At 41.8% G+C, this 23,553-nt stretch overlaps 1 protein-coding gene across 2 annotated transcripts in view; it reads right to left on the bottom strand.

Moving 5' to 3' along the window:
• DENND5A (DENN domain containing 5A) overlaps positions 1-23,553 on the bottom strand; it is a 71,778-nt gene that overhangs the window by 8,299 nt on the left and 39,926 nt on the right. For both annotated transcript variants that reach the window (XM_060177212.1, XM_060177211.1), the window contains exons 9-17: positions 22,606-22,756; positions 21,277-21,370; positions 15,740-15,871; positions 14,141-14,293; positions 11,381-11,465; positions 7,372-7,456; positions 5,517-5,645; positions 3,828-3,949; positions 657-802 (exon numbers count right to left, since the gene is read on the bottom strand). In XM_060177212.1, the coding sequence (XP_060033195.1) occupies positions 657-802; positions 3,828-3,949; positions 5,517-5,645; positions 7,372-7,456; positions 11,381-11,465; positions 14,141-14,293; positions 15,740-15,871; positions 21,277-21,370; positions 22,606-22,756 (1,097 nt within the window). The remainder of the gene's footprint in view (positions 1-656; positions 803-3,827; positions 3,950-5,516; positions 5,646-7,371; positions 7,457-11,380; positions 11,466-14,140; positions 14,294-15,739; positions 15,872-21,276; positions 21,371-22,605; positions 22,757-23,553) is intronic.

Here is a 23,553-nt window from a genome sequence, read left to right as displayed (position 1 = left end):
GGAGACAAAGAAAGGGAGAATGGGGAGGGGAGGAAAGAGGAGTGCAGGGCAGGGCAGGGCAGGGCAGGGTAGTCTTTCAGTCAGAGACCAATTAGACAAAGGGCCTTCTCCACTCTGGTTATTCATTATATGCTAGCTATACTGATCCATAACACTAGACATACCAAATCCTCCATAAAACTTTATAGAAGGGAGTCGGGTGGTAGCACAGCAGGTTAAGCACACATAATGTAAAGTGCAAGGACGGGCAGAAGGATCCCGGTTTGAGACCCTGGCTCCCCACCTGCAGGGGAATCGCTTCACAAGCAGTTAAGCAGGTCTGCAGGTGTCTATCTCTCTCTACCCCTCTCTGTCTTCCCCACCTCTCTCCATTTCTCTCTGTCCTATCTCACAACGACAACATCAATAACAACAGTGAAAAAAATAACAAGGGCAACAAAAGGGAAAATAAATAAATATTAAAAAAAAAAACACGTTATAGAAAACTCACCACCACCACCACCACCACCACCACCACCACCACCACCACCACCACCACCACCACACACACACATACACGCGCACACACACACACACACACACACTACCACCAAAAGAGTTGTTACAAACTCAGGTCTCCAGAGAGTTTGGAATTTTGGTCCTCAAATATCACATACCTCAAAGGTCATCTCTAACAGGTTCCTGGGAATTTGCAGGATCTGTGTCTCACCCAGTTCTCCTGAGATGCAGATCCATGGGTTAGCAGTGAACATGGAGCCCCCCAGCTTCTTGCTTGGTACAATCAAGATGTGGTATGGGATCACTATTCAGGGGGGAAATTATGGCATTGAGAGGGATCAGGAATTTTTGATAGGGCTCTATCTAGTCCAGTGATGCTGCGATAGCCTAGTCTCTGACTGGCTTAGCATAACCAATTTCCAACCCACTCCCCAACCTCACTCCTTCAAGGGTTATCACTCAAACAGCAGAGTCAGGCCATCTTCAGACTGAGAGCTAAGTGAGCCTGTTGCTTAAACCAGCTCCTAACATACTGAATTATTTTTCTTTTTCTTTTCTTGCCTTTATTTTTTGCCCCCAGGGTTATTGCTGGGGCTCGGTGCCTGCACTACGAATCCAATCTGCTCCTGGATAATCCACTCCTGGAGACTATTTTTCCCCCCTTTTGTTGCCCTTGTTGTTTTATCATTGTTGTGGTTATTATTATTGTTGTTACTGATGTTGTTGTATAGGAAAGAGAGAAACCAAGAAAGGAGGAAAAGACAGAGAGGGGGAGAGAAAGATAGACACCTGCAGATCTGCTTCACCGCTTGTGAAGTGACCCCCCTGAAGGTGGGGAGCCAGAGCTCAAACCGGGATCCTTACGCCAGTCCTTGCATTTGGCACCACGTGTGCTTAATCCATTGCACTACTGCCCAGCGCCCCTGAATTATTTTTCAAAGCATTTTTCAAATCTAGCATCTTACGAACCCTTATAACAATGGGAGAGATCATATAACAACCCCTTCTGAGACACTAAGAGAGAAACAATTTCTCTCAAATCTCCTAAATTCCAACCTAGTGCTGCTTCTGCTGAGGTCTACAGTCTTTATCTCTGAGAGAGAAGATAAATACCATATCAAAAGGAAAGTTTATACTGCTGAGGTTGCTAGCCATAAGACATATTAAGAGATCACCCGGGAGTCGGGTGGTAGAGCAGCGGGTTAAGCGCACGTGGCGCCAAGGTAAGGATCCTGGTTCAAGCCCCCGGCTCCCCACCTGCAGGGGAGTCGCTACACAGGCGGTAGGTAAAGCAGGTCTGCAGGTGTCTGTCTTTCTCTCCCCCTCTCTGTCTTCCCCTCTTCTCTCCATTTCTCTCTGTCCTATCTAACAACAACAACATCAATAACTACAACAATAAAATAAGGACAACAAAAGGGAATAAATAAATATAAAAAAATTTTTAAAAAAAGAGATTACCCCTGGGGCCAGGCAGTGTCACATCCAGTAAAGCATACATGTTACTAGGTACAAGGACCCAGGTTCAAGACCCCAGTTCCCACCTGCAGGGGGGTAACTTCACAAGTAGTAAAGCAGTGCTGCAGGTGTCTCCCTTTCTCTCCCCTCTCTGTCTCTTCCCTCTCAGTTCCTATCTCTATAAAAAATAAAATCATAAAAAAATTAAAATAAAGTCACTTATGAGAGGTAGGTGATAAAGAGGGAGGGGGAGAGAGAGAGAAATACTACTCCTTACAAAACAGAAATATCCTGGCATCAAAGAAAGATGAGGCTCTAAGGACTACCTCAGACCATATTAGACCAGACTGGACTATGTTACTCACTCTGTAAATAAGGGCACTGAGAGCTACATTATGGGTAGACTATGTTGGCAGACATAGAAAGAGTAAAAGCAGACAGGACCTGAATCCAATCCTTCCATTACCACCTAGAGTTCTAGAGCTCTTTTTTTTTTTTTGCCTCTAGGGTTATCACTGGGTCTAGATGCCTGCACTATGAATTCACTGCTCCTGGTGGCCATTTTTTCCCATTTTATTAGATAGGACAAAGAGAAATTATGAGAGATGGGGAAGATAGAGAAAGGAAGAGAAAGAAAGACATCTACAGATCTGCTTTACCCCTTATGAAGAAGCCCCCCTGAGGTGGGGAACTAGGGGCTTGAACTGGGATCCTTACAGGGGACCTTTTGCTTCATACTATGTACCCTTAACCTGGTGTGCCACTGCCCCTCCCCCACTTAGAGTTCTTTCTGCTACTTCAGGAAGAACTATTCCTGAGAGCTAGTCTGAAACCTAGTTAAGTAATGCTAAGTGGTCATCAAAGTCCAAACTAAAATGGAGGTTCTTTATAATTAGTAAGAAAGAGTGAACATCACAAGTCCACCGCACCCTACTCCACCTTCATTGCCTTATTCTCCCAGAGCAGTGCCGAGGACAACACTGACAACAGTGTTTGCAAGGGCTAAGTTTTCCAGTTCAGAACAAGAACAGAGAGTTTCAGGCACTGGGTGGTGGTGCACCAGTATTACCAGGAGCAAGGACCTGGGTTCAAGTCCCCATTCCCCACCTGCTGGGAGGAAGCTTCACAAGTGGTGAAACAGTGCTGCAGGTGTCTCTCACCCTCTCTGCCTCTCCCTTACCCTCTCAATTTCTGTCTCTATTTAAAAAAAAAAATGGTGGGGAGTTGGGCAGTAGCACAGCAGGTAAAGCACACGTGGCGCAAAGCACAAGAACTAACAGACTCCCCACCTGCATGGGAGTCGCTTCACAAGCTGTGAAGTCGTTGAGCAGGTGTCTTTCTCTCCCCTCTCTGTCTTCCCCTCCTCTCTCCATTTCTCTCTGTCCTATCTAACAATGACATCAACAACAACAACAACAATAATAATTACAACAAGGGCAACAAAAGAGAAAATAAATAAATGTAAAAAAAAATGGTGGTGGAAAATGGGAGGAGGGAGATACAGCCACTAGAGCAGTAAGTTCTGTGTGCAGTCACTGAGCTCCAGCAATGACCCTAGTGGTGAGAAGAGAAAGAGAAAGAGAAAGAGAAAGAGAAAGAGAAAGAGAAAGAGAAAGAGGAAGAGGAAGAGGAAGAGGAAGAGGAAGAGGAAGAGGAAGAGGAAGAGGAAGAAGAGGAAGAGGAGAAAAATGGCATAAAGTTCATAGAAAAACAACTTCCTGGGAGAGCAAGTGCACTCTCTGCCCACATAAGCAAGAGGCAAACAGAACTCAGGAGACAAGACTTTTTTGTTAAAAGGGGGTAAGCAGAATGGCCTCAGGCGGCTCTCATGGAGACTGGCATCTGCAAGGCTGGTGGGAAGCAGGGGTACTCACAGATAGTGGTGAAGACACTGGTGAAGCAGAAGTAATCCACGGCATTGAAGGAGAGGAGGTGGTAGAGGAACTGCTCCTTCTCATCGTCACAGAGCAGGAAGGCATAGTGCTTATACAGCTTTCTGTAGAAGAGGAGGCAAAAGGAGGGCAAACTTACTCAGCTATGGAAGGAAACAGCTACAGAAAAGAACAGGTGTCAAGACTAAGTTCTTTAGGGGACTCAAAAGAAGTCAAGTCAGCTATTTTACCTCAGGCCTAGAGGGAAAGCTAGAGCAAAAGAGGCATCAAACTCTGTGCCCAAGCACTGGCGTTCCTATAATGTCAAGTGTCAGAGGCCAAAGGACCCTTTTCCTAAATTGAGAGCTGAAATGAAATTCCATCAGGGACAACACATCTCTCAAATTTCTAACTAGGCTTCCAATCCAGTATGTGGTGGGGAAGCAGCAATGATAGGAGGTCTTTGGTTACTATCCATGGCTTTAGCTAGTTTCAGACCCTCAGCAGACCTGGGGCCTTTATATCAGAACACTGCTCTGAATGTGAATGTAGGTCCAAGACAGTTTCAGAGGCAATGTAAGAAATGATCCAAATTACAAGCAAGAAATAGCTGTGTAGATTATGTCTTTTATCTGCTTTTCAAAATGTTCGCTCCACCAATTATCTCCACTACTTACAACAAAGGTAAACTTCTTCGCCTAATACTGGAGAGTTCTGCGCTTATACAACGATACCTTCCTTAAGTAGAAACACAGAGCACAAATATAAAGGCTCTCTACACACAAAAAAAAAATACACAGAAAACTAAAGAAGGCAATTGTCTTCATTGTCAAGACTGTAATTATTATGGCCAGAAATGTATGTGATTTAGTGGACCCATTTTCAACAGACAGCTCACAAACCAAGGCTTTCTATGCACAGGTCCTAAAGTGGGGTGCGCCTGTCCTAAAATACAGTCTACAAAAATCACATTCAAGCAAATACAGAAGGGTGGGAGTGGGAGGTGGGAGTTGGAGAGGCAGAGGAGGATAGTGTCCCCTGGCCTCCTCGGTAGTTGGGGAACAGAAAAAAGGGATATAAAATAAAGAAGGAAAAATAAAACAATTTAATAAGGAAACTAGGTTTAGTGGTTTAAAATTCTTGAACTCTCTCCTATCCCTCTTTCTGGGTAGAAAGAGTGAAGAAGAGAGATTAGGAGGGTCATGTGAAAGCCCTTTTCAAGCAGAGGGGTCCAGAGAGAAAAAGCAAAGACTTGATTACTTTAGGCTAGCCCTGAGCTCAGGAGAGACGAAAGGAAATAAAAGGGTATCTTAGTATTTCCTTTTAATTCTCTAATACTTTCCTCCCTGAGACAAAAAATGTCAATACCCACATGACCTAGTGTGGAAAGAAGCAGAATCTCAAAATTCTGAGGTACCCACTGAGAACTTCAACCTCCTTACTAACTCTCAAATAAAGCTATTTGGGGCATCATATAGATGTAGAAAGGAGAAAGTAAATATTGTAAAAATGCTTTTCTAGATATAAAGAAGGATAAGAAAGAATACTATAAAAATCCTCATATACAACTTAAGGTTAGCCATATCATTATTGATAATCTACTGAATATGACACACACACACCCCTTTCCACAAAGGCACCCTTTCCACTATTCCCTGAAATCTGGTACTACACCAGGTGTGGCGGCCTTACTTGGTGAGTTCATGGTCTGAGAGAAGTTGCTTCAGGTGTCGAGAGAGTAATTTTTTTTCCATTGACAGCCGCACCCATGCTCTGGCCTTTCCTACGTCAGTCTTGATTTCCCCGATGTTTTGGATGTGTCTGATGAGAACATGAGAAAAGGGAACTGAAACGTGGATTAGAAAATGAACTTCCTACCAATATACTTCTCCTATAAATCATCAGGCTTGCTGAGGCAGCCCTACCCCATGCTAGGACAAACCATTTCTCTTGTTCTCTAAATTCTGGGCTTCCATGTAACCTCATCACAACTTGGGATGGGGGTTGGGGTAGGGGGGGAGGACTAGGAAAGCCAGGCTAATCCTGGAACTCTTAACCTTAAAATTTTTGTATAATTCTAAAACAAACAAACATAAAATTAAACTGGCCAGTCAAAATGCTATAGAAGCCAAGTCACTCTCCACACCTATGGACATCTCATCTTTGACACAGGGGCCCAGACTATTAAATTGGGAAAGCAGAGTCTCTTCAACAAATGGTGTTAGAAACAATGGGTTGAAACATGCAGAAGAATGAAACTGAACCACTGTATTTCACCAAACACAAAAGTAAATTCCAAGTGGATGTTAGACCAGAAACTATCAGATACTTAGAGGAAGATATTAGCAGAACTCTTTTCCGCATAAATTTTAAAGACATCTTCAATGAAACGAACCCAATTACAAAGAAAACTAAGGCAAGCATAAACCTATGGGACTGCTTCTTCACAGCAAAAGAAACCACTACCCAAACCAAGAGACCCCTCACAGAATGGGAGAAGATCTTTACTTGCCATACATCAGATAAGAGTTTAATAACCAACATATATAAAGAGCTTGCCAAACTCAACAACAAGACAACAAATAATCCCATCCAAAAAGTGGGGAGAGGACATGGACAGAATATTCACCACAGAAGAGATCCAAAAGGCTGAGAAACACATGAAAAAATTATCCAAGTCAGTGAAATGCAAATAAAGACAACAATGAGATACCACTTCACTCCTGTGAGAATGTCACACATCAGAAAAGGTTAACAGCAGCAAATGCTGGAGAGGGTGTGGGGTCAAAGGAACCCTCCTGCACTGCTGGTGGGAATGTAAATGGGTCAAAGCTCTGTGGAGAACAGTCTGGGGAACTCTCAGAAGGCTAGAAATGGACCTACCCTATGATCCTGCAATTCCTCTCCTGGAGATAGATCCTAAGGAACCCAATACATCCATCCAAAAAGATCTGTGTACACATATGTTCTTGGCAGCACAATTTGTAATAACCAAAACCTGGAAGCAACCCAGGTGTCCAACAACAGATGAGTGGCTGAGCAAGTTGTGGTATATATACACAACGGAATACTAGTCAGCTATTAAAAATGGTGACTTCAACGTTTTCAGCAGATCTTGGATGGACCTTGAAAAATTCATGTTGAGTGAATTAAGTCAGAAACAGAAGGATGAATATGGGATGATCTCACTCTCAGGCAGAAGTTGAAAAATAAGATCAGAAACGAAAACACAAGTAGAACCTGAACTGGAACTGGCGTATTGCACGAAAGTAAAAGACTCTGGGGGGTGGGTGGTGGGGAGAATACAGGTCCAAGAAGGATTCAGAGGACCTAGTGGGGGTTAAATTGTTATATGGGAAACTGGTGAATGTTATGCATGCACAAACTACTGTACTTACTGTTGAATGTAAAACATTAATTCCGCAATAAAGAAATTTGAAAAAAAAAAAAAAAGCCAAGTCACTGACACAGTGTTATTTAAAAATATACCTGAAAAGCAACTGAAAACAGGAGTTTAATGGCTTATTAAATACTAGCCCAGGCTGACCTCATATCCTGAATGAGGGAGACCCTCAGGGGAGACATGACAGAGCTGGCATCAGATTTCCTCCGTTCTGAATCAAGAAGTATTCCTAGAAGAAAATGTCAGTCATGTCCAAAGAGATGCAACTACCCAAATAGTTGAATATCCTATAATTAAAATCACAAATTTCTATAGGACCAGTTAGTTACTCTAGTAACATTATAATCAATAACTTCCTGAATATTAAATAACTACCAGTATCATATTTTGTACTTTAACCAATATTATCTAGCTTAATCATTTAAGAAATTCTAAGATTGCCGAGGAAGAGATCACAATCTCACCACTTACCAGAAGATGAAACTGAAGTACAGAAAGATCAGCTACTTGGCCCTTGTCACCATCAAGTGGCAAAGTGAAAGCTGGAAAACAGATTTCCTGACCCCTAAACCAGGATGTGCTCAGCATAACCCACAGCAACAGAGCTTCTGACTGGAGTACTCATGTTCTGCTTGGGACTTAAAATGTGCTATCAAAAGTTGAGTGAGGGGGCAGGGGTATAAATGTGCTATCAAAAGTTGAGTGAGGGGGCAGGGGTATATAGAATAATGGTTATGCAGAGACTCCATGCCTGAAGTTCCAAAATCCTAGGTTCAACCCCCTACCTCACAATAAACCAGAGCTGAGATCAGCTGGTGGCGCACTGCTTGAGTGCACATGTTACAATGCTCAAGGACCCAGGTTCAAGCCCCTGGTCCCCACCTACTAGGGAGAAGCTTTGCAATGCTGAAGCAATGCTTCAGGTATCTCTCTATCTATCTCCCCACTCCCCTCTTTATTTCTTTTTTTTCCCCACTCTCCTCCCTCTTTCTTTTATTTATTTACCCTTTTGTTGCCCTTGTTGTTTTTTATTGTTGTTGTAGTTATTTTTGTTGTTATTATTGATGTCGTTGTTGTTAGAGAGGACAGAGAGAAATGGAGAGAGGAGGAGAAGACAGAGAGGGGGAGAGAAAGACAGACACCTGCAGACCTGCTTCACCGCCTGTTAAGTGACTCCCCTGCAGGTGGGGAGCCGGGGGCTCGAACCGGGATCCTTACGCAAATCCTTGCACTTCATGCCATGTGCACTTAACTGACTGTGCCCGCCCAACTCCCCTCCCCTCTTTATTTCTGTCTCTGTCCAATAAATAAATATTTTTAAAGAAGCCAAATGAATATGTAAAATACACCTAGAACACTTAGGACCTCAAAATATAGTATTTTTATAGCCTCATGTCTGGTACTATGCTTAAAACTAAGTATCTTTACCACCTGGGAATTTTTGGCTTAATAACAACTTCTATAGCCTTCCTGAGAAAACTCTTCTCACATCCAGAAAGTGGTCCCCAAAGCTCCTTAAAAGGTTACTAGGAAATTCTCATATCTAGTTTCAACCAATTACTCTTCCTATATTCAGCACCATTTTGAATGAAGTCAAGTAGTTCAATGGCAAAGACAACATTGAGCTCAGGCCCTTTTTTTTTTAACCCCCATTTAAAAGTATCCACTAGGATAAAAGCATCCTAAAAAGGTAAACCAGTTCCCTATAAAGGTATGAAAGGGAGACATTGCAAAGAAGTAAAGGGAAGGGAAAGGTTATCCAGAAAGTAACACTGTAGAGTGGTATAAAGAACAATGGACCAGAAGACAAGAGGTCTGGACCTTAACCTGGCAGATTCCATGAACTCACTGTGTCGTCTTAAAAATCAATTCCTTTTTGGACCCCAGTTTTCATCTCTCTAGGGGAACTGGATGAGTTGATTTCTGGACTTCCTGGCAACTTCTAACATTTTTAGCTGACAAACAGGTTCTAACCTCAATACAAATCTCAAATAAATAAAACAAAAAACTCTATAAATATTCCACTAGGAAAAGCTAGAAACAGGCTGGGGGTATGGATTGACCTGCAACATTGACATCCATCAGAGAAGCAACTACAGAAGCCAAAACTCCCACCTTCTGCACCCATGTTCCCAGAGGGGGAGAACTGTTACAAGATGATATATATATATGACATATATAGAGATAGACAGTTATAGAAATAATAGTCAACCCATATCTGTGACCTTAGGAGAACTACTGTAATTTCCAGTAGAGGAAATGGAGACACAGAACTTTGGTGGTGGGAATGGTATACAATTATACCCGTTAGGGGGTCGGGCGGTGGCACAGCGGGTTAAGCACACGTGGCGCAAAACTTACCAACCAGCATAAGGATCCTGGTTCAAGCCCCCAGATCCCCACCTGCAGGGGAGTTACTTCACAAGTGGTGAAGCAGGTCTGCAGGTGCCCATCTTTCTCCCCCTCTGCCCTCCCCTCCTCTCTCTATTTCTCTCTGTCCTTTCCAAAGATGATGACATCAATAACAACAACAATAATAACTACAAGGGCAACAAAAGGGAATAAATAAATATTTTTTTAAAAAAGAATTATACCTGTTATAATTTTGTAAATCACTAATAAAAAAAGTTGACTTCAAACACAAGATACTAATAACACCCAAATTCATTTAAAAACTAAATTTATTCAAAGATTTGTGCTGATGTAAATCCTTTACCTTGCTAATCAAAACTATATAAACCACAGAATAAAAGAAAATGCCGAGGGGACTAGGTGGTGGCACACCGGGTTAAGCACACACATAACAAAGCACAAGGACCCAGGTTTAAGCCCCTGGTCTCCATCTGCAGGGGGAAAGTTTCATGAGTGGTGAAGCAGGGCTGAAGGTGTCTCTCTGTCCCTCTCCCTCTCTACTTCCTCCTCCCCTCTCAATTTCTCTGTGTTTCTATCCATTAATAAAATTAAATTAAAAAAAAAAGAAAGGGGGTCGGGCGGTGGCGCAGTGGGTTAGGCACAAAGCGCAAGGACCAGCATAAGGATCCCGGTTCGAGCCCCCAGATCCCCACCTGCAGGGGAGTCGCTTCATAGACGGTGAAGCAGGTCTGCAGGTGTCTATATTTCTCTTCCCCTCTCTGTCTTCCCTTCCTCTCTCCATTTGTCTCTATCCTATCCAACAACAAACAATATCAACAATGGCAATAATAATAACCACAACGAGGCTACAACAACAAGGGCAACAAAAAGGGGGAAAAATGGCCTCCAGGAGTGGTGGATTCATGGTGCAGGCACCGAGCCCAGCAATAACTCTGGAGGGAAAAAAAAGAAAAGAAAATGCTACAACCTAGGTACCCAACAACAGATAAGTTGAAGCATATATATATATATATATACACACACAATGGAATACTACTCAGCTACTAAAAAGGGCTAATTCACATTCTTTACTTCATGCTGAATGAAGCTTAAATAAATAATGTGAAGTGAGATCAGTCAGAAAGAGAAGGATGAATATAGGATGATCTCACTCACAGAAGTTGAAAAACAAGAACAGAAGAGAAAACATGAAGCACAAGTCGGACTGGAGCTGGTGTACTGCAACTAAGTAAAAGGCTCTGGTGTGTATGTGTGTGGGGGTGCTCCAGGTCCTGGAACTTGATGGCAGGGGATGTCTAGTGGAGGTTGAAACCTGGGAAACTGGGAGGCGGACGGTGGCGCAGCGGGTTAAGTGCACGTGAAGCAAAGCACAAGGACCGGAGTAAGCATCCTGGCTTGAGCCCCCTGCTCCCCACCTGCAGGGGAGTCGCTTCACAGGCTGAGAAGTAGGTCCGCAGGTGTCTGTCGTTCTTTCCCCCTCTCTGTCTTCCCCTCCTCTCTCCATTTCTCTCTGTTCTATCTAACAACAATGATATCAATAACAACAACAACAAAAAATAACTACAACAACAATAAAAAACAAGGCAATGAAAGAGAAAATAAATATAAAATAATTTTTAAAAAAAGCAGAAAACATTGCAGTGCAAAGTCTGTTGAACAGTCTATAGCAGATGATCATTCCAGTGTGTGTCTGTGTTTGTGTTTGTGTTTGTGTTTGGGGGGTGGGGGTGGGGGTGGGAGGAGGAGCAGTAGAGTAATTCTCCCCAGTACTGTAGCTTACCTGAGGTACTAAGGCTCCCTGACGTGAGTTTTCTCTGACGGTTATCCTGATAGTGTAACAAGTGGGACCACAAAGCTGATTTCCCCTGGAATGGAGGCAAAGAATAAATAGCAGTTTAGATTTCGGGGCCCCAGATAGCCATTGAACAATCAGGGATGGTCTGAGTAATTACATACAGGCTTTTGCTAAGGTGTTGGCACTACTTCTGTCTTGAGATACACCATATATAAAATGTATGTTCCCTTGTTGCAATCCAGGAGAAATACAAAAGAGAATGGCAGGGACAGAAAAGGACCTGATCTCCACTAAGAGAAAGGACACGGCAAAGAGAACCTGGTAAAGAAACAGTGGTTGGGAATGAGGCTGGGGTGGGGGTGTAGACACAGAACACAGACAACCAGATTCCTCAAAAAAGTCAGCAGTGAAAAGCACTCCTTTCACTTACCAGCCCTGAAACGAAACGGCAGCAGTACAAAACCAGTACAAAGGGAGCCAGGCGGTGGCGAGCGGGCTAAGCGCACGTGGCGCCAAGCAAGGACCATCATAAGGATCCCAGTTCAAAGCCCCGGCTCCCCACCTGCAGGGGAGTCACTTCACAGGCAGTGAAGCAGGTCTGCAGGTGTCTGTCTTTCTCTCCACCCTCTGTCTTCCCCTCCTCTATCCATTTCTCTCTGTCCCATCCAGCAACAATGACAACATCAATAACAACAACAATAATAATTATAACAATAAAACAAGGGAAGCAAAAGGGAATAAATAAAAAAAATTTTAAAGCCAATATAAAAAGAAAAAAAACAAATTTCACTTCCAGAAAAAACAAAGATTCTTCAGAAAGAAGCCCACCGGAAAATGTCACTGAGAGCTCCTCCTCCCCCAACATATACATGCAAGCACGCAGGAATGCAAGGACAATAGGGTTTTCTTCCTTCCTTTCTTTCTCTTTTTTTTTTGCCTCCAGGGTTATTTCTGGGGCTTAGTCCACTGCTCCTGGAAGCTATTTTCCCCCTTTTGTTGCCCTTGTTGCTTTATCATTGTTGTGGTTAGTATTATTGTTGTTACTGTTGTTGGATAGGACAGAGAGAAATGGAGAGAGGAGGGAAGACAGAGAGGGGGAGAGAAAGACAGACACCTGCAGACCTGCTTCACCGCCTGTGAAGCGACTCCCCTGCAGGTGGGGAGCCGGGGGCTCGAACCAGGATCCTTACGCCGGTCCTGCACTTTGCGCTACCACCTGCTGCCCTACGCCAGACTCCCAACAATAGGGTTTTCATGAGTACTTGATACACACCACAAACTTTAGAAGACTAATAATTTTTTTTAGTTTTGATGTCTCCTTTTTTAAAATATTTATTTATTTATTCCCTTTGGTTGCCCTTGTTGTTTTATTGTTGTAGTTATTATTGTTGTCATTGTTGTTGGATAAGACAGAGAGAAATGGAGAGAGGAGGGGGAAGACAGGGGGAGAGAAAGATAGACACCTGCAGACCTGCTTCACCGCTTGTGAAGCAACTTCCCTGCAGGTGGGGAGCCGGGGGCTCGAACCGGGATCCTTACGCTGGTCCTTGTGCTTTGCGCCACCTGCGCTTAACCCGCTGCACTACCGCCCGACTCCACATTAAAAAGTTTTGAGGGCAGTAGAGCTAGGATTCAAATATAATAAGTCTTCCTGACTCTAAAGTTTTTTGTTTCAGAGCCAGGCGGTGGCACACCTGGTTAAGAGCTCATATTATAGTGCACAAGGACCCAGGTTCAAGCCCCTGGTCCCCACCTGCATGGGGAAAGCTTCATGAGTGAAGTACAACTGCAGGTGTCTCTCTTGTCTCTCTCCCTTTCTATCTCCCCAACTCCTCTCAATTTTTCTCTGTATCTAATAAAAAATAAAATATTTTTAAAAGTTAAAAGAAAATTTTTTGTTTCCACACAGGACAGAGAGAAGTTGGGACAGATGGGGAAACAGAGAGAGAGAGACACCTAAACCATGTCTTCACTGACAGTGAAACTTCCCCCCTTTGCTGGTGAGCACCTGAGACTTGAACCTGGGTATACGCACATGTTAACATTAAGTGCTCAACCAGGTGTACCAGTGCATGGTCCCTCCCACAGATTATTTTCTCTTTTAATTTCAGACAGTGAAAGAGAGGGACAGGGAGACAGAATGAAAAGTCTGTTACTGAAGATTTCCTCAGGGCCATGTATGGTGTGCCCATGCAGTGCCGGCTTGAAGTTGAGTACTCTCACATGTGCTCTACTAGGTAAATTATCTAAAATCTCTGAATCTTATGTTTTAAAGAAAATAGTTTGGCTCAGGTTAGGGGAGAAATCATAGTGACTGCACACCAGATTTTCATGCCTGAGGCTCAGAGATCCCATATTTAATCCTTGGTGCCATCATAAGCCAGAGCTGAGCAGTGCTCTGGTTTTCTCTGTCTCATAAATAAATAAATAAATAAATAAAGGCCTAGGAGGGATGCAATGGGCAAAACACTGGATTCCCAGCATTGCATGTGTCAGACTGATGTTCTGATTATCTCTCATTGGTTGATAAATAAATCCAAAAAGGAAAGAAAAGAAAGAAAAAGGGGAAGAGGAGAGCTTATATCACATTTATTTATTTGCTAATTTAGCTATTTTAGGTCTTACTCTGTAACACTTTGCATATTCTTCAAGTCATAAATTGGAAGAGTACAGAATGCCTACTAAGGGTTAAAAAAAAAACAAGGAAGACATGCTCAGTAGGTAGAGAGCAAATTCACTCATTACCTGTTTCACCTGTAATCCATGACTCCAAATCCTTTCCAAGAGGTCACACAGGCTGGCAATCAAGGTGTTCTCTTCCACCCCTGTGATGTTCACTTCCCCATGTCCGAGCTCCACAGCTTCTCGGCCCATCTTCTCCACCAGCATCCTCTTGGTCTACAAGAAATCAATCAGTAGAATTATATAACCCTGTGAGCAGGATGACATGCAACTGGAAAAGGCTGTGGTCACCTGCAGAGCACATCTACTGGGCTGAGAAAGTCACTCCTAATCGTATATGTCTATGTCTATGTCTATGTCTAGTCTATGTCAATGTCTATGTCTTGTCAATGTCTATGTCTATGTCTTGTCTATGTCTAGTCTATGTCTTGTCTATGTCTATGTCTAGTCTATGTCTATGTCTTGTCTATGTCTATGTCTTGTCTATGTCTATGTCTTATCTATGTCTAGTCTATGTCTAGTCTATGTCTATGTCTTGTCTATGTCTTGTCTATGTCTTGTCTATGTCTATGTCTATGTCTATGTCTATGTCTAGTCTGTGTCTGTGTCTGTGTCTGTGTCTATGTCTTGTCTATGTCTATGTCAATATCAATGTTTTGTCTATGTCTATGTCTAGTCTGAGTCTGTGTCTGTGTCTATGTCTTGTCTATGTCAATGTCTAGTCTATGTCAATGTCAATGTCAATGTCTTGTCTATGTCTATGTCTAGTCTGTGTCTGTATCAGTGTCTGTGTCTTGTCTATGTCTATGTCTTGTCTATGTCTATGTCTTGTCTATGTCTTGTCTATGTCTATGTCAATGTCAATATCTATGTCTATGTCTAGTCTATGTCTTGTCTATGTCTAGTCTATGTCTATGTCTTGTCTATGTCTATGTCTATGTCAATGTCAATGTCTAGTCTATGTCAATGTCTTGTCTATGTCTATGTCTAGTCTGTGTCTGTGTCTTGTCTATGTCTATGTCTTGTCTATGTCTTGTCTATGTCTATGTCTATGTCTTGTCTATGTCTATGTCTTATCTATGTCTATGTCTTGTCTATGTCTATGTCAATGTCAATATCTATGTCTATATCTAGTCTATGTCTTGTCTATGTCTATGTCTAGTCTATGTCTATGTCTATGTCTATGTCTATGTCTATGTCAATGTCTATGTCTATGCCCCCTCCTTATCTTGTATTTCAAAAGCAATAACTCTTATTTATTTATTTTTATTTATTAGTTCTGGGGCTTTGTGCCTCCATAATTCTACCACTCCTGGCAGACTCTTCTTTTTCCTTTTAATTTCAGACAGGGAAGGAGAGGTAATCATGGCATATTTCATTATAAATAAATATACGTACTTCAAAGTTAACAGGACCTTAAAATTAGTATTATCCCATTATATTATCAGTACAGCCAAGGAGGTGGTTTAGTGGATGTTAGACTCTCAAATATGGGGTCCTGAACTTGATCATTGGCAGCACACATGCCAGTGATTCTCTGGTTCTCTGTCCCTCTCTCTCATTAATAATTTGAAGGGGAAAAAAGTTACCACACACAGACTTGGCGTCGCCTTGGCTACCAAAGTAAATATCACATAGAACAAGGCATAGAACAAGGCTCACCTTGTTGCGGCATTCCTTTAGTAGGCCCTCTACAAACTTCCAGTTGGTTTGGGCAATCACTGATGGTGAGAGGTTGGATAGTTTGGGCTGGCGGATGGTGCTACCCATGCTCCTGGCTTCCTGGATATACTTCTACAGCAAAACAGAAAAATCAAATACTGTCCATGCACAAAAACCACAGATGACTACTGCTGATGGGTGGCCAAACAGGGCACAATCACTCTGTAGTTTTGTTTTGTTTAGATTTTTAGATTTTTTTTTCGCTTTTGTAGCTCTTGTTGTTCTATTGTTGTAGTTATTTTTGTTGTTGTTATTGATGTCATTGTTGTTGGATAGGACAGAGAGAAATGTAGAGAGGAGGGGAAGACATAGAGGGGGAGACAAAGACAGACAGCTGCAGATCTGCTTCACCACTGTGAAGCGACTCCCCTACAGGTGGGGAGCCAGAGGCTCAAACCAGGGTCCTTAGAACAGTCCTTGTGATTTATGCCACGTGCACTTAACCCGCTGCGCTACCACCAGACCCCCACTCTATACTTTCTCCAAAAATGTTGGAGGCAAAGTTTAAAATGCAACTCATATGTCAAAGGAAATCTGATAGTAAAGTTTTTTTTAATGATACAAAGCATTCCATACATAAAGTCCCATAATTAGCTATATTTTAATGCAAAAAGTACAAAAACAAAAAAAAATAATACATGGTGTGCAAACCCACTCATTTAAGGGTAATACTGAGGAAGTAATTTTCTCTGCAAGCTGAGAGAACTATAACTTCCCTTCTCACATCAAACACATCTATCTATCCTAACTAGAATAAACAGCCTTGCTACATTAGAGTCTAGAAAGAAGACTGCACACTCAAAATAATACCTATGTTTTCCGCTTTTCTACAAAGTACTGGTGATGCTACATAAGCTATTTAACAGATAACCCACACCAAAGCAGTAAGCTGCACAATAAAAGCTACTCAGAATCCCATGTTCACAACTAACAGTTTTATTCCCGCCTTCCACTTCTGTGTGTTTACCACTACTACCATTTTGTCCATTCTATCTTCTGGCCCCTCAAACTGTCCCTACTATCAATCCTCAAAGTAAGGAAGGCTTCAGTTACTATCACCTGGACTACCACTATCTGCCTCCTAACTTGCTAGTTATCTCAATACCTCCTTGCTCAAAAGAACTCTAACAGTCACCAAGCTTTTCATCTTGTCATTTTCTCTGTCAGAAATGCTCTTCTTTGTCTCAAACAATTCTATTTTCTCAACAGTTATGTTTGATGATTACCACAGGTAGAGTTAACCTTTGTTTCTCTAGTTAGTGGCTTGCCTTTCATAAGCCCCTTTCAAAAAATTGTTCTGCTAAACTTATTTATGTAACATAATGGTAGTCTCCAAGAACAAGATTACCTCCTTATCACCTTTATATTTCTTTTTTAAAATTTTTTAACTTTATTTTATTTGATAGAACAGAAAGAAACTGATTGGGGGGAGTAAGGCGGTAGCGCAGCAGATTAAGCACACGTGGCGCAAAGCACAAGGACCGGCGTAAGGATCCCGGTTCGAGCCCCCAGCTCCTCACCTGCAGGGGAGTCACTTCACAGGCGGTGAAGGAGGTCTGCAGGTGTCTGTCTTTCTCTCCCCCTCTCTGTCTTCCCCTCCTCTCTCCATTTCTCTCTGTCCTACCTAACTACAATGACATCAATAACAACAACAATAACTACAACAACAATGAAAAATAACAAGGGCAACAAAAGGGAGAATAAGTAAAATTAAAAAAGGAAAGAAAGAAACTGATTGGGAGGGGTGGGAGGGAAGGAGAGAGAAAGACAGACACCTACAGCATTGTTTCAACACTCTTCAACCTTTTCCCCTGTAGGTAGGGACCAGGGGCTTGAATCTGGATTCTTGTGCATGGTAATACATGCACTTACCAGGTGTACCACCACCCAGCCCCTCACTTTCATATTTCTTTTTTTATTATTATTTATTTATTGGAGAGAGACAGCCAGAAATTGAGAGGGGAGGGAGATAGAAAGGAAGAAAGACACCTGCAGCCCTGCTTCACCACTCGTGAAGCTTTCCCCCAGCAGGTGGGGAGCGGGGACTCGAACCCCAGTCCTGACGCACTGTAACGTGAGCGCTCAGGCAGGTGCGCCACCACCTGGCCCCCACTTTCATATTTCAAAGTAATTAATTGCTATAGCGATTTTTGATCAAGGAAGCATGTTCTTTTTTTAAATTGTATTTTTATTTATTTGTTATTAGATAGAGACAGAGAAACTGAGAGGGGAGGAAGAGATAGAGAGGTAAAGAGAAAAAAAAGACACCTGCAGCCCTGCTTCACCATTTAGGAAGCTTTCCCCTGAAACTGAGGAGGAGGTGCTTGAACCTAGGTCCATACACACTGTCATGTGTGTGCTTAACTAGCGGCACCGCCACGGGGCCACTGGAAGCATGTTCAATAAACACTGCAGAGAGAAATATTATGGCAATAAGGTGGAAGACATAGGGGAGACTTCTAAAAATAACACTAATACCCTTTGTACCACTCTCACAAAAACTCTTAAGAATAACTGAATTCCATAAATCATCAGTTAAAAACTCATGCCCAGGGGCTGGGCAGTGAAACAGGTCTGTAGGTATCTTTCTCTCTCTATCTCCCCCTCCTCCTTCATTTTCTCTCTGTCCTAATAAAAAGATGGAAGGAAGGAGGGAGGGGGGTGGAAAGAAAGAAAAAGAAAAAAAGACAGATATAGTATAGTGGTTATACAATGAGACTCTCATGCCTAAGGCTCCAAAGTCCCAGGTTCACACTCTTGCACGACCATAAACCAGAGGTCAGTAATGCTCTGGTTTAAGCAATAAAATAAAACAAGAAAGGAAGAAGCCAGCACTGAGGCCCAAAAATAACCCTGGTGAAAGGGGAAGGAAAAAAAGAAAAAAAAGAAAAAACACATCATACTCTGGCACCAAAACAAAAAATACCCATACCTTGCAATTGAAATTTAATTATTTTTTTAAAAGATTTTATTTATTTTTTTAATGTGAAACATAGGAGGAGAGAGAAAGAACCAGGCATCACCCTGCTACATGTGTTGCCAGGGATTGAACTCAGGACCTCATGCTTGAGAGTCCAATGCTTTACCCACTACGCCACCTTCCGGACCTAGAAATTTTTTTTTTAATTCTTTATAGAGGGATTAATGATTTATAGTTGACAGTAAAATACAATAATTTGTACATGCATAACATTTCTCAGTTTTCCACATATCAATAGAACCCCCACTAGCCGGACCTAGAAATTTAATTAATTCTTAACAAATAACAAAGGCAGTGTGATCTGGGAGGTGCGGTGGTGGATAAAAGCATTGAACTTTCAAGCATGAGGTCCTGAGTTAAATCCCCAGCAGCACATGTGCCAGAGTGATGTCTAGTTCTTTCTCTCTCCTCTTTAATAAATAAAATCTTTAAAAAAAAAAAAAAAAGTCAAAATACATTTATTTGTTTTCCCATTCACTACTGCGCTAGACACATGAAAACAGCATGCTTTACTGGGGTTTTTTTTGTTGTTGTATATTTATTTATTTTCCCTTTTGTTGCCCTTTTTTTTTTTAATTGTTATTGTAGTTATTATTGTTGTAGCTATTGATGCTGTCATTGTTAGATAGGACAGAGAGAAATGGAGAGAGGAGGAGAAGACAGAGGGGGGGAGAGAAAGGCACCTGCAGGACTGCTTCACCGCCTGTGAAGTGACTCCCCTGAAGGTGGGGAGCTGGGGGCTCGAACCAGGATCCTTAAGCCGGTCCTTGTGCTTTGCACCAAGTGCGCTTAACCCACTGCACCACTGCCCAACTTCCTTACTGGGCTATATATACATGAAATGCAATCTTATAAAGAAGAGTATAGCAGGGGCCAGGCGGTGGCACGCCTGATTAAAAGCACACTTTTCAGTGCACAAGGTTCCGGGTTCAAGCCCCCGGTCCCGACGTGGAGGGGGAAAGCTTCACAAATGAGAAAATAGTACTGCAGGTATCTCTCTCCCTATCTCCCCCTACCCTCTTGATTTCTGACAGTCTCTACACAATAAACAAAGATAATAAAATTTAAAAGAAAAAAAAGAGTATAGCAAAACCTTTCCTAAAGAAAAGTTCCTAAAATGATTTCTACAGATGAGGCTCCATTTCACATCTTTTCTGCAACTATGTAAGATGGAGATGTCCATGTTAGTGTTTATAACTAAAATTTTTACTTGGGACAAGCTATAGTAGAGCTGAGAAACTTAAACTTGTAAGCATTAAAAGCTCAGGAGGTAAATTCAAGAATCCTCAATCACTCGCCACCTGATAACATTCCTTTCTCTTGTTCATCTGACGCAGGGAATAGGGGATGGAAGTTATTTTAAATTAAGAAACTAAGGGAAAAAATATGTGTGTGTGTGGGGGGAGTCCTTCATCCCCAGATTCAGAGATCCATAACATTAACTCAAATTCAGCTTTCCTCCTACTTGCTCTAATAAATTTAACTTCTTTTTTTTATATTTATTTATTCCCTTTTGTTGCCCTTGTTTTATTCTGTAGTTGTTGATGTTGAAAGGACAGAGAGAAATGGAGAGAGGAGGGGAAGACAGAGAGGGGGAAAGAAAGATAGACACCTGCAGACCTGCTTCTTATGAAGCGACTCCCCTTGCAGGTGGGGAGCCAGGGGCTCAAACCAGGATCCTTATGCCAGTCCTTGCACTTCACGCCACATGCGCTTAACCTGCTGCACTACCGCCCGACTCCCATAAATTTAACTTTTATATTACCATCCCAAAGAGATATCCCTCACAGATTTTGAAAAGATTCCTCCCAAATTTTAGTCTTATCTTTTGAAATTCCTAGCACATTCCAGGGAGTATCATGAATGACTACTGAAGGGACAGTGAACAGATTCTCTTTTATAAACACTAACATCACTCCTGAATAAGGCTGCAAATATGGCTGACTCAGGAAGAGGACAGACATAGTTAACAGTATATACATAACATTAAACACCCCAGGTTTACCACAACAAAGACCAAGTTCGCAGGTATGAGGAGTTAGCCTAATTATTACTCCATCATCTATGTAAGATAGTTGTGTCATACCAAAAACAATTTTTTTTTAAAAATAAAGAGTCGGGCGGTAGCGCAGCGGGTTAAGCACATGTAGCGCAAAGCACACTGACCAGCATAAGAATCCCGGATTGAGCCCCGGGATCCCCACCTGCAGGAGAGTTGTTTCACAGGTGGTGAAGTAGGTCTGCAGGTGTCTGTTTTTCTCTCCCTCTCTCTGTCTTCCCTTCCTCTCTCCATTTCTCTCTGTCCTATTCAATAATGACGACATCAATAACTACAACAATAAAACAAGGGCAACAAATGAGTAAATATTTAAAAAAGCAAAGAAAGAAAGAAAGAAAGAAAGAAAGAAAGAAAGAAAGAAAGAAAGAAAGAAAGAAAGGTGAAGAAGAAGAATATAGCATGATAATAAGGCCATTCTTTATTATTAAGGTATCTTACCTCTCTCTGGTCATTGTCTAGACGTAGGTGTTCTGTGTGTTGCTTCTGCCTATCTTTTCGTCTCCACTGGGCAGGAGCATTCCTTTTTGTCCACCTAGCAGAATTCAAGCAAGTAATTAAGAATGTCTCACTAAGAGCTGGGGAGATGGTTACACAAACAATTTTCAGGAGGCCAAGCAGTGGCGCACCTAGTTAAATGTACATATCACCAAGTGGAAGGACCCAGGTTTGTGTCCTGGCTCCCCACCTGCAGGGGCAGGGGTCTGCTTCATAAGCAATGATGCAGGTCTACAGATGTCTCTATCTCCCCATGCTCTTTCAATTTCTCTCTGTCCTATCTAATAAAACTTAGAAGAAAAAAAATTTTAAAGACCAGTCTTCCTTATACAAACAACTTTGATGCCTAAGGCTCCACAGTCTCAGATTCAACTCCCAGTACCAGCATAATCCAGAGCTAAGTAGTGCTCTAGGAAATAAGTAAATAAATAAGCAAGCAAGCAATCCAGGCAGTGGCACACCTGGTTAAGTACACAAGTTACTGTGCACAAGGACTCATGTTCTAGCCCCTGGTCCCCACCTACAGTGGGAAAGCTTCACAAGTGGTGAAGCCAGTCTACAGATCTCTCTCGCGCTCGCTCTCTCTCTGTTTCCCCTTCCCCTCTAAATTTCTCCATGTCTCTATATAATAAATAAAATATCTAAAATAATAAACAAGAATATCTCATAAATAGAGTTAAAATGACAGGAGAAAACCTAAATTTTGAGGGACCACTGCTACCCATGTCAAATAACCAAAAAGTCACCAGAGAGAGAGCTCAGAGAATTCATGGAAGAGTACCTTAAAGATCACTGACAGGACAAGAAAGAGGTAATATCTCCCCAAGGAATACAAACACAGCTTTCTAGAAGCATAAGTAAAAAATCATATACAGATACAAAACTGTGCTCATTTTCAAGTTCTGTTATACAGTTCTCCAACTGTAACTAAAGAAGAGCAAGCCTGCTAAATTACCTACTTTCAGTTCAGACTCTAATTACTTCAAAAATGACTTATTAAAGATAATAATAATCATTGTACGGAGTTCAGTAGAGAAATTTGAACATATCTGTAGTATGGTCTTTTGTAGACCCTGTGCATGTGACTATACCAATGTGCACAGTAGAAAGAGGAGCTAATGATATTCTATCACTTTTCTTTTTCAAAAAAGTGAAGCACGTGAATAATTTCAGTTTCGTCCATATTTGCTTTACAAAATTCAGGATTCAAGCCCTAGAGGGCCCTCACTACTATGGATACGGTTAGGTCAGGGATCTCTGGCATTGACTCACTTATTGCTGGCTGGCCCAGTAGAAAGCACATCAAATTGAAGCTTAGGGAAGAAGCCTGGCTCATACTTCCCTTGGCCAATCTTCATGTCAAGTAAATGGGGGTGAACTGCAGTATGGTCGATTTTTGCCAGACGTAGCTCAATTGCTTTCTCTAAATGAGCATAACAAAAACAAATGTAAATATATACATCCATGCATTTATAAGTCATAAAGTAAGTCTCAAGAATGTAAAACCATTTAAATCATACAAAAGAAATAATTTGATAAAACTATCATAAAATTAATACACAGACTAAAAAAAGAAATCAAAAGAGAAATAAGAAAGGCAGGTTATCAGGGATCTCAGGTCTGATATGTTTCCAGAGGCAAAGATGACTTATAGTACTCAACTTTCACAGTCAGCATGCCCTCAAGACTTAACCAGAGAATATTCAAGTTAGTAAAAGACTTAGAGAGCCAGCAAAATAGCTTTAATAGTGTGCTGCTTTACCTCATGTGTGACCCGATTCAAGTCTGGCCCCCACCACACTAAAGGAAGCTTTGGTGCTATGGCTTCTCCCCCAACTCCATGCCTCTCTGTGTCTCACTGAAAAAGTCATCCCCAGAACAGTGAAGTCCCAGAGGTAACAAAACAAAATAATAATAATGAAGCTTTCCAATACAAGACAGAAAATACAATACAACTCGCATTGACCCTTCCTTCGTCTTGTGCTAGAGAGTTCAGTGTGTAAGGTATGTACCTCATCCTGTGTATAGCCTAGACTCAAACCTGGCACTGGGAGAAACTCTGAGGCTGTGGCATCTCACTCTGTGTGTGTGTGTCTCTATCTAAATTGTAACCCTCTTATCCTATGGTTTTGTCAGTGTTTCCCTTTTTTATATTTATTGATTCCCTTTTGTTGCCCTTGTTTTCTTTTTATTGTTGTTGTTATTGATGTTGTTGTTGAC

This window comes from Erinaceus europaeus, chromosome 17, assembly GCF_950295315.1.
Source record: "Erinaceus europaeus chromosome 17, mEriEur2.1, whole genome shotgun sequence".
Lineage (NCBI taxonomy): Eukaryota > Metazoa > Chordata > Mammalia > Eulipotyphla > Erinaceidae > Erinaceus > Erinaceus europaeus.
The sequence above is the reverse complement of the archived record's forward strand: the minus strand, read 5'-3'. Positions and strand labels throughout refer to the sequence as shown.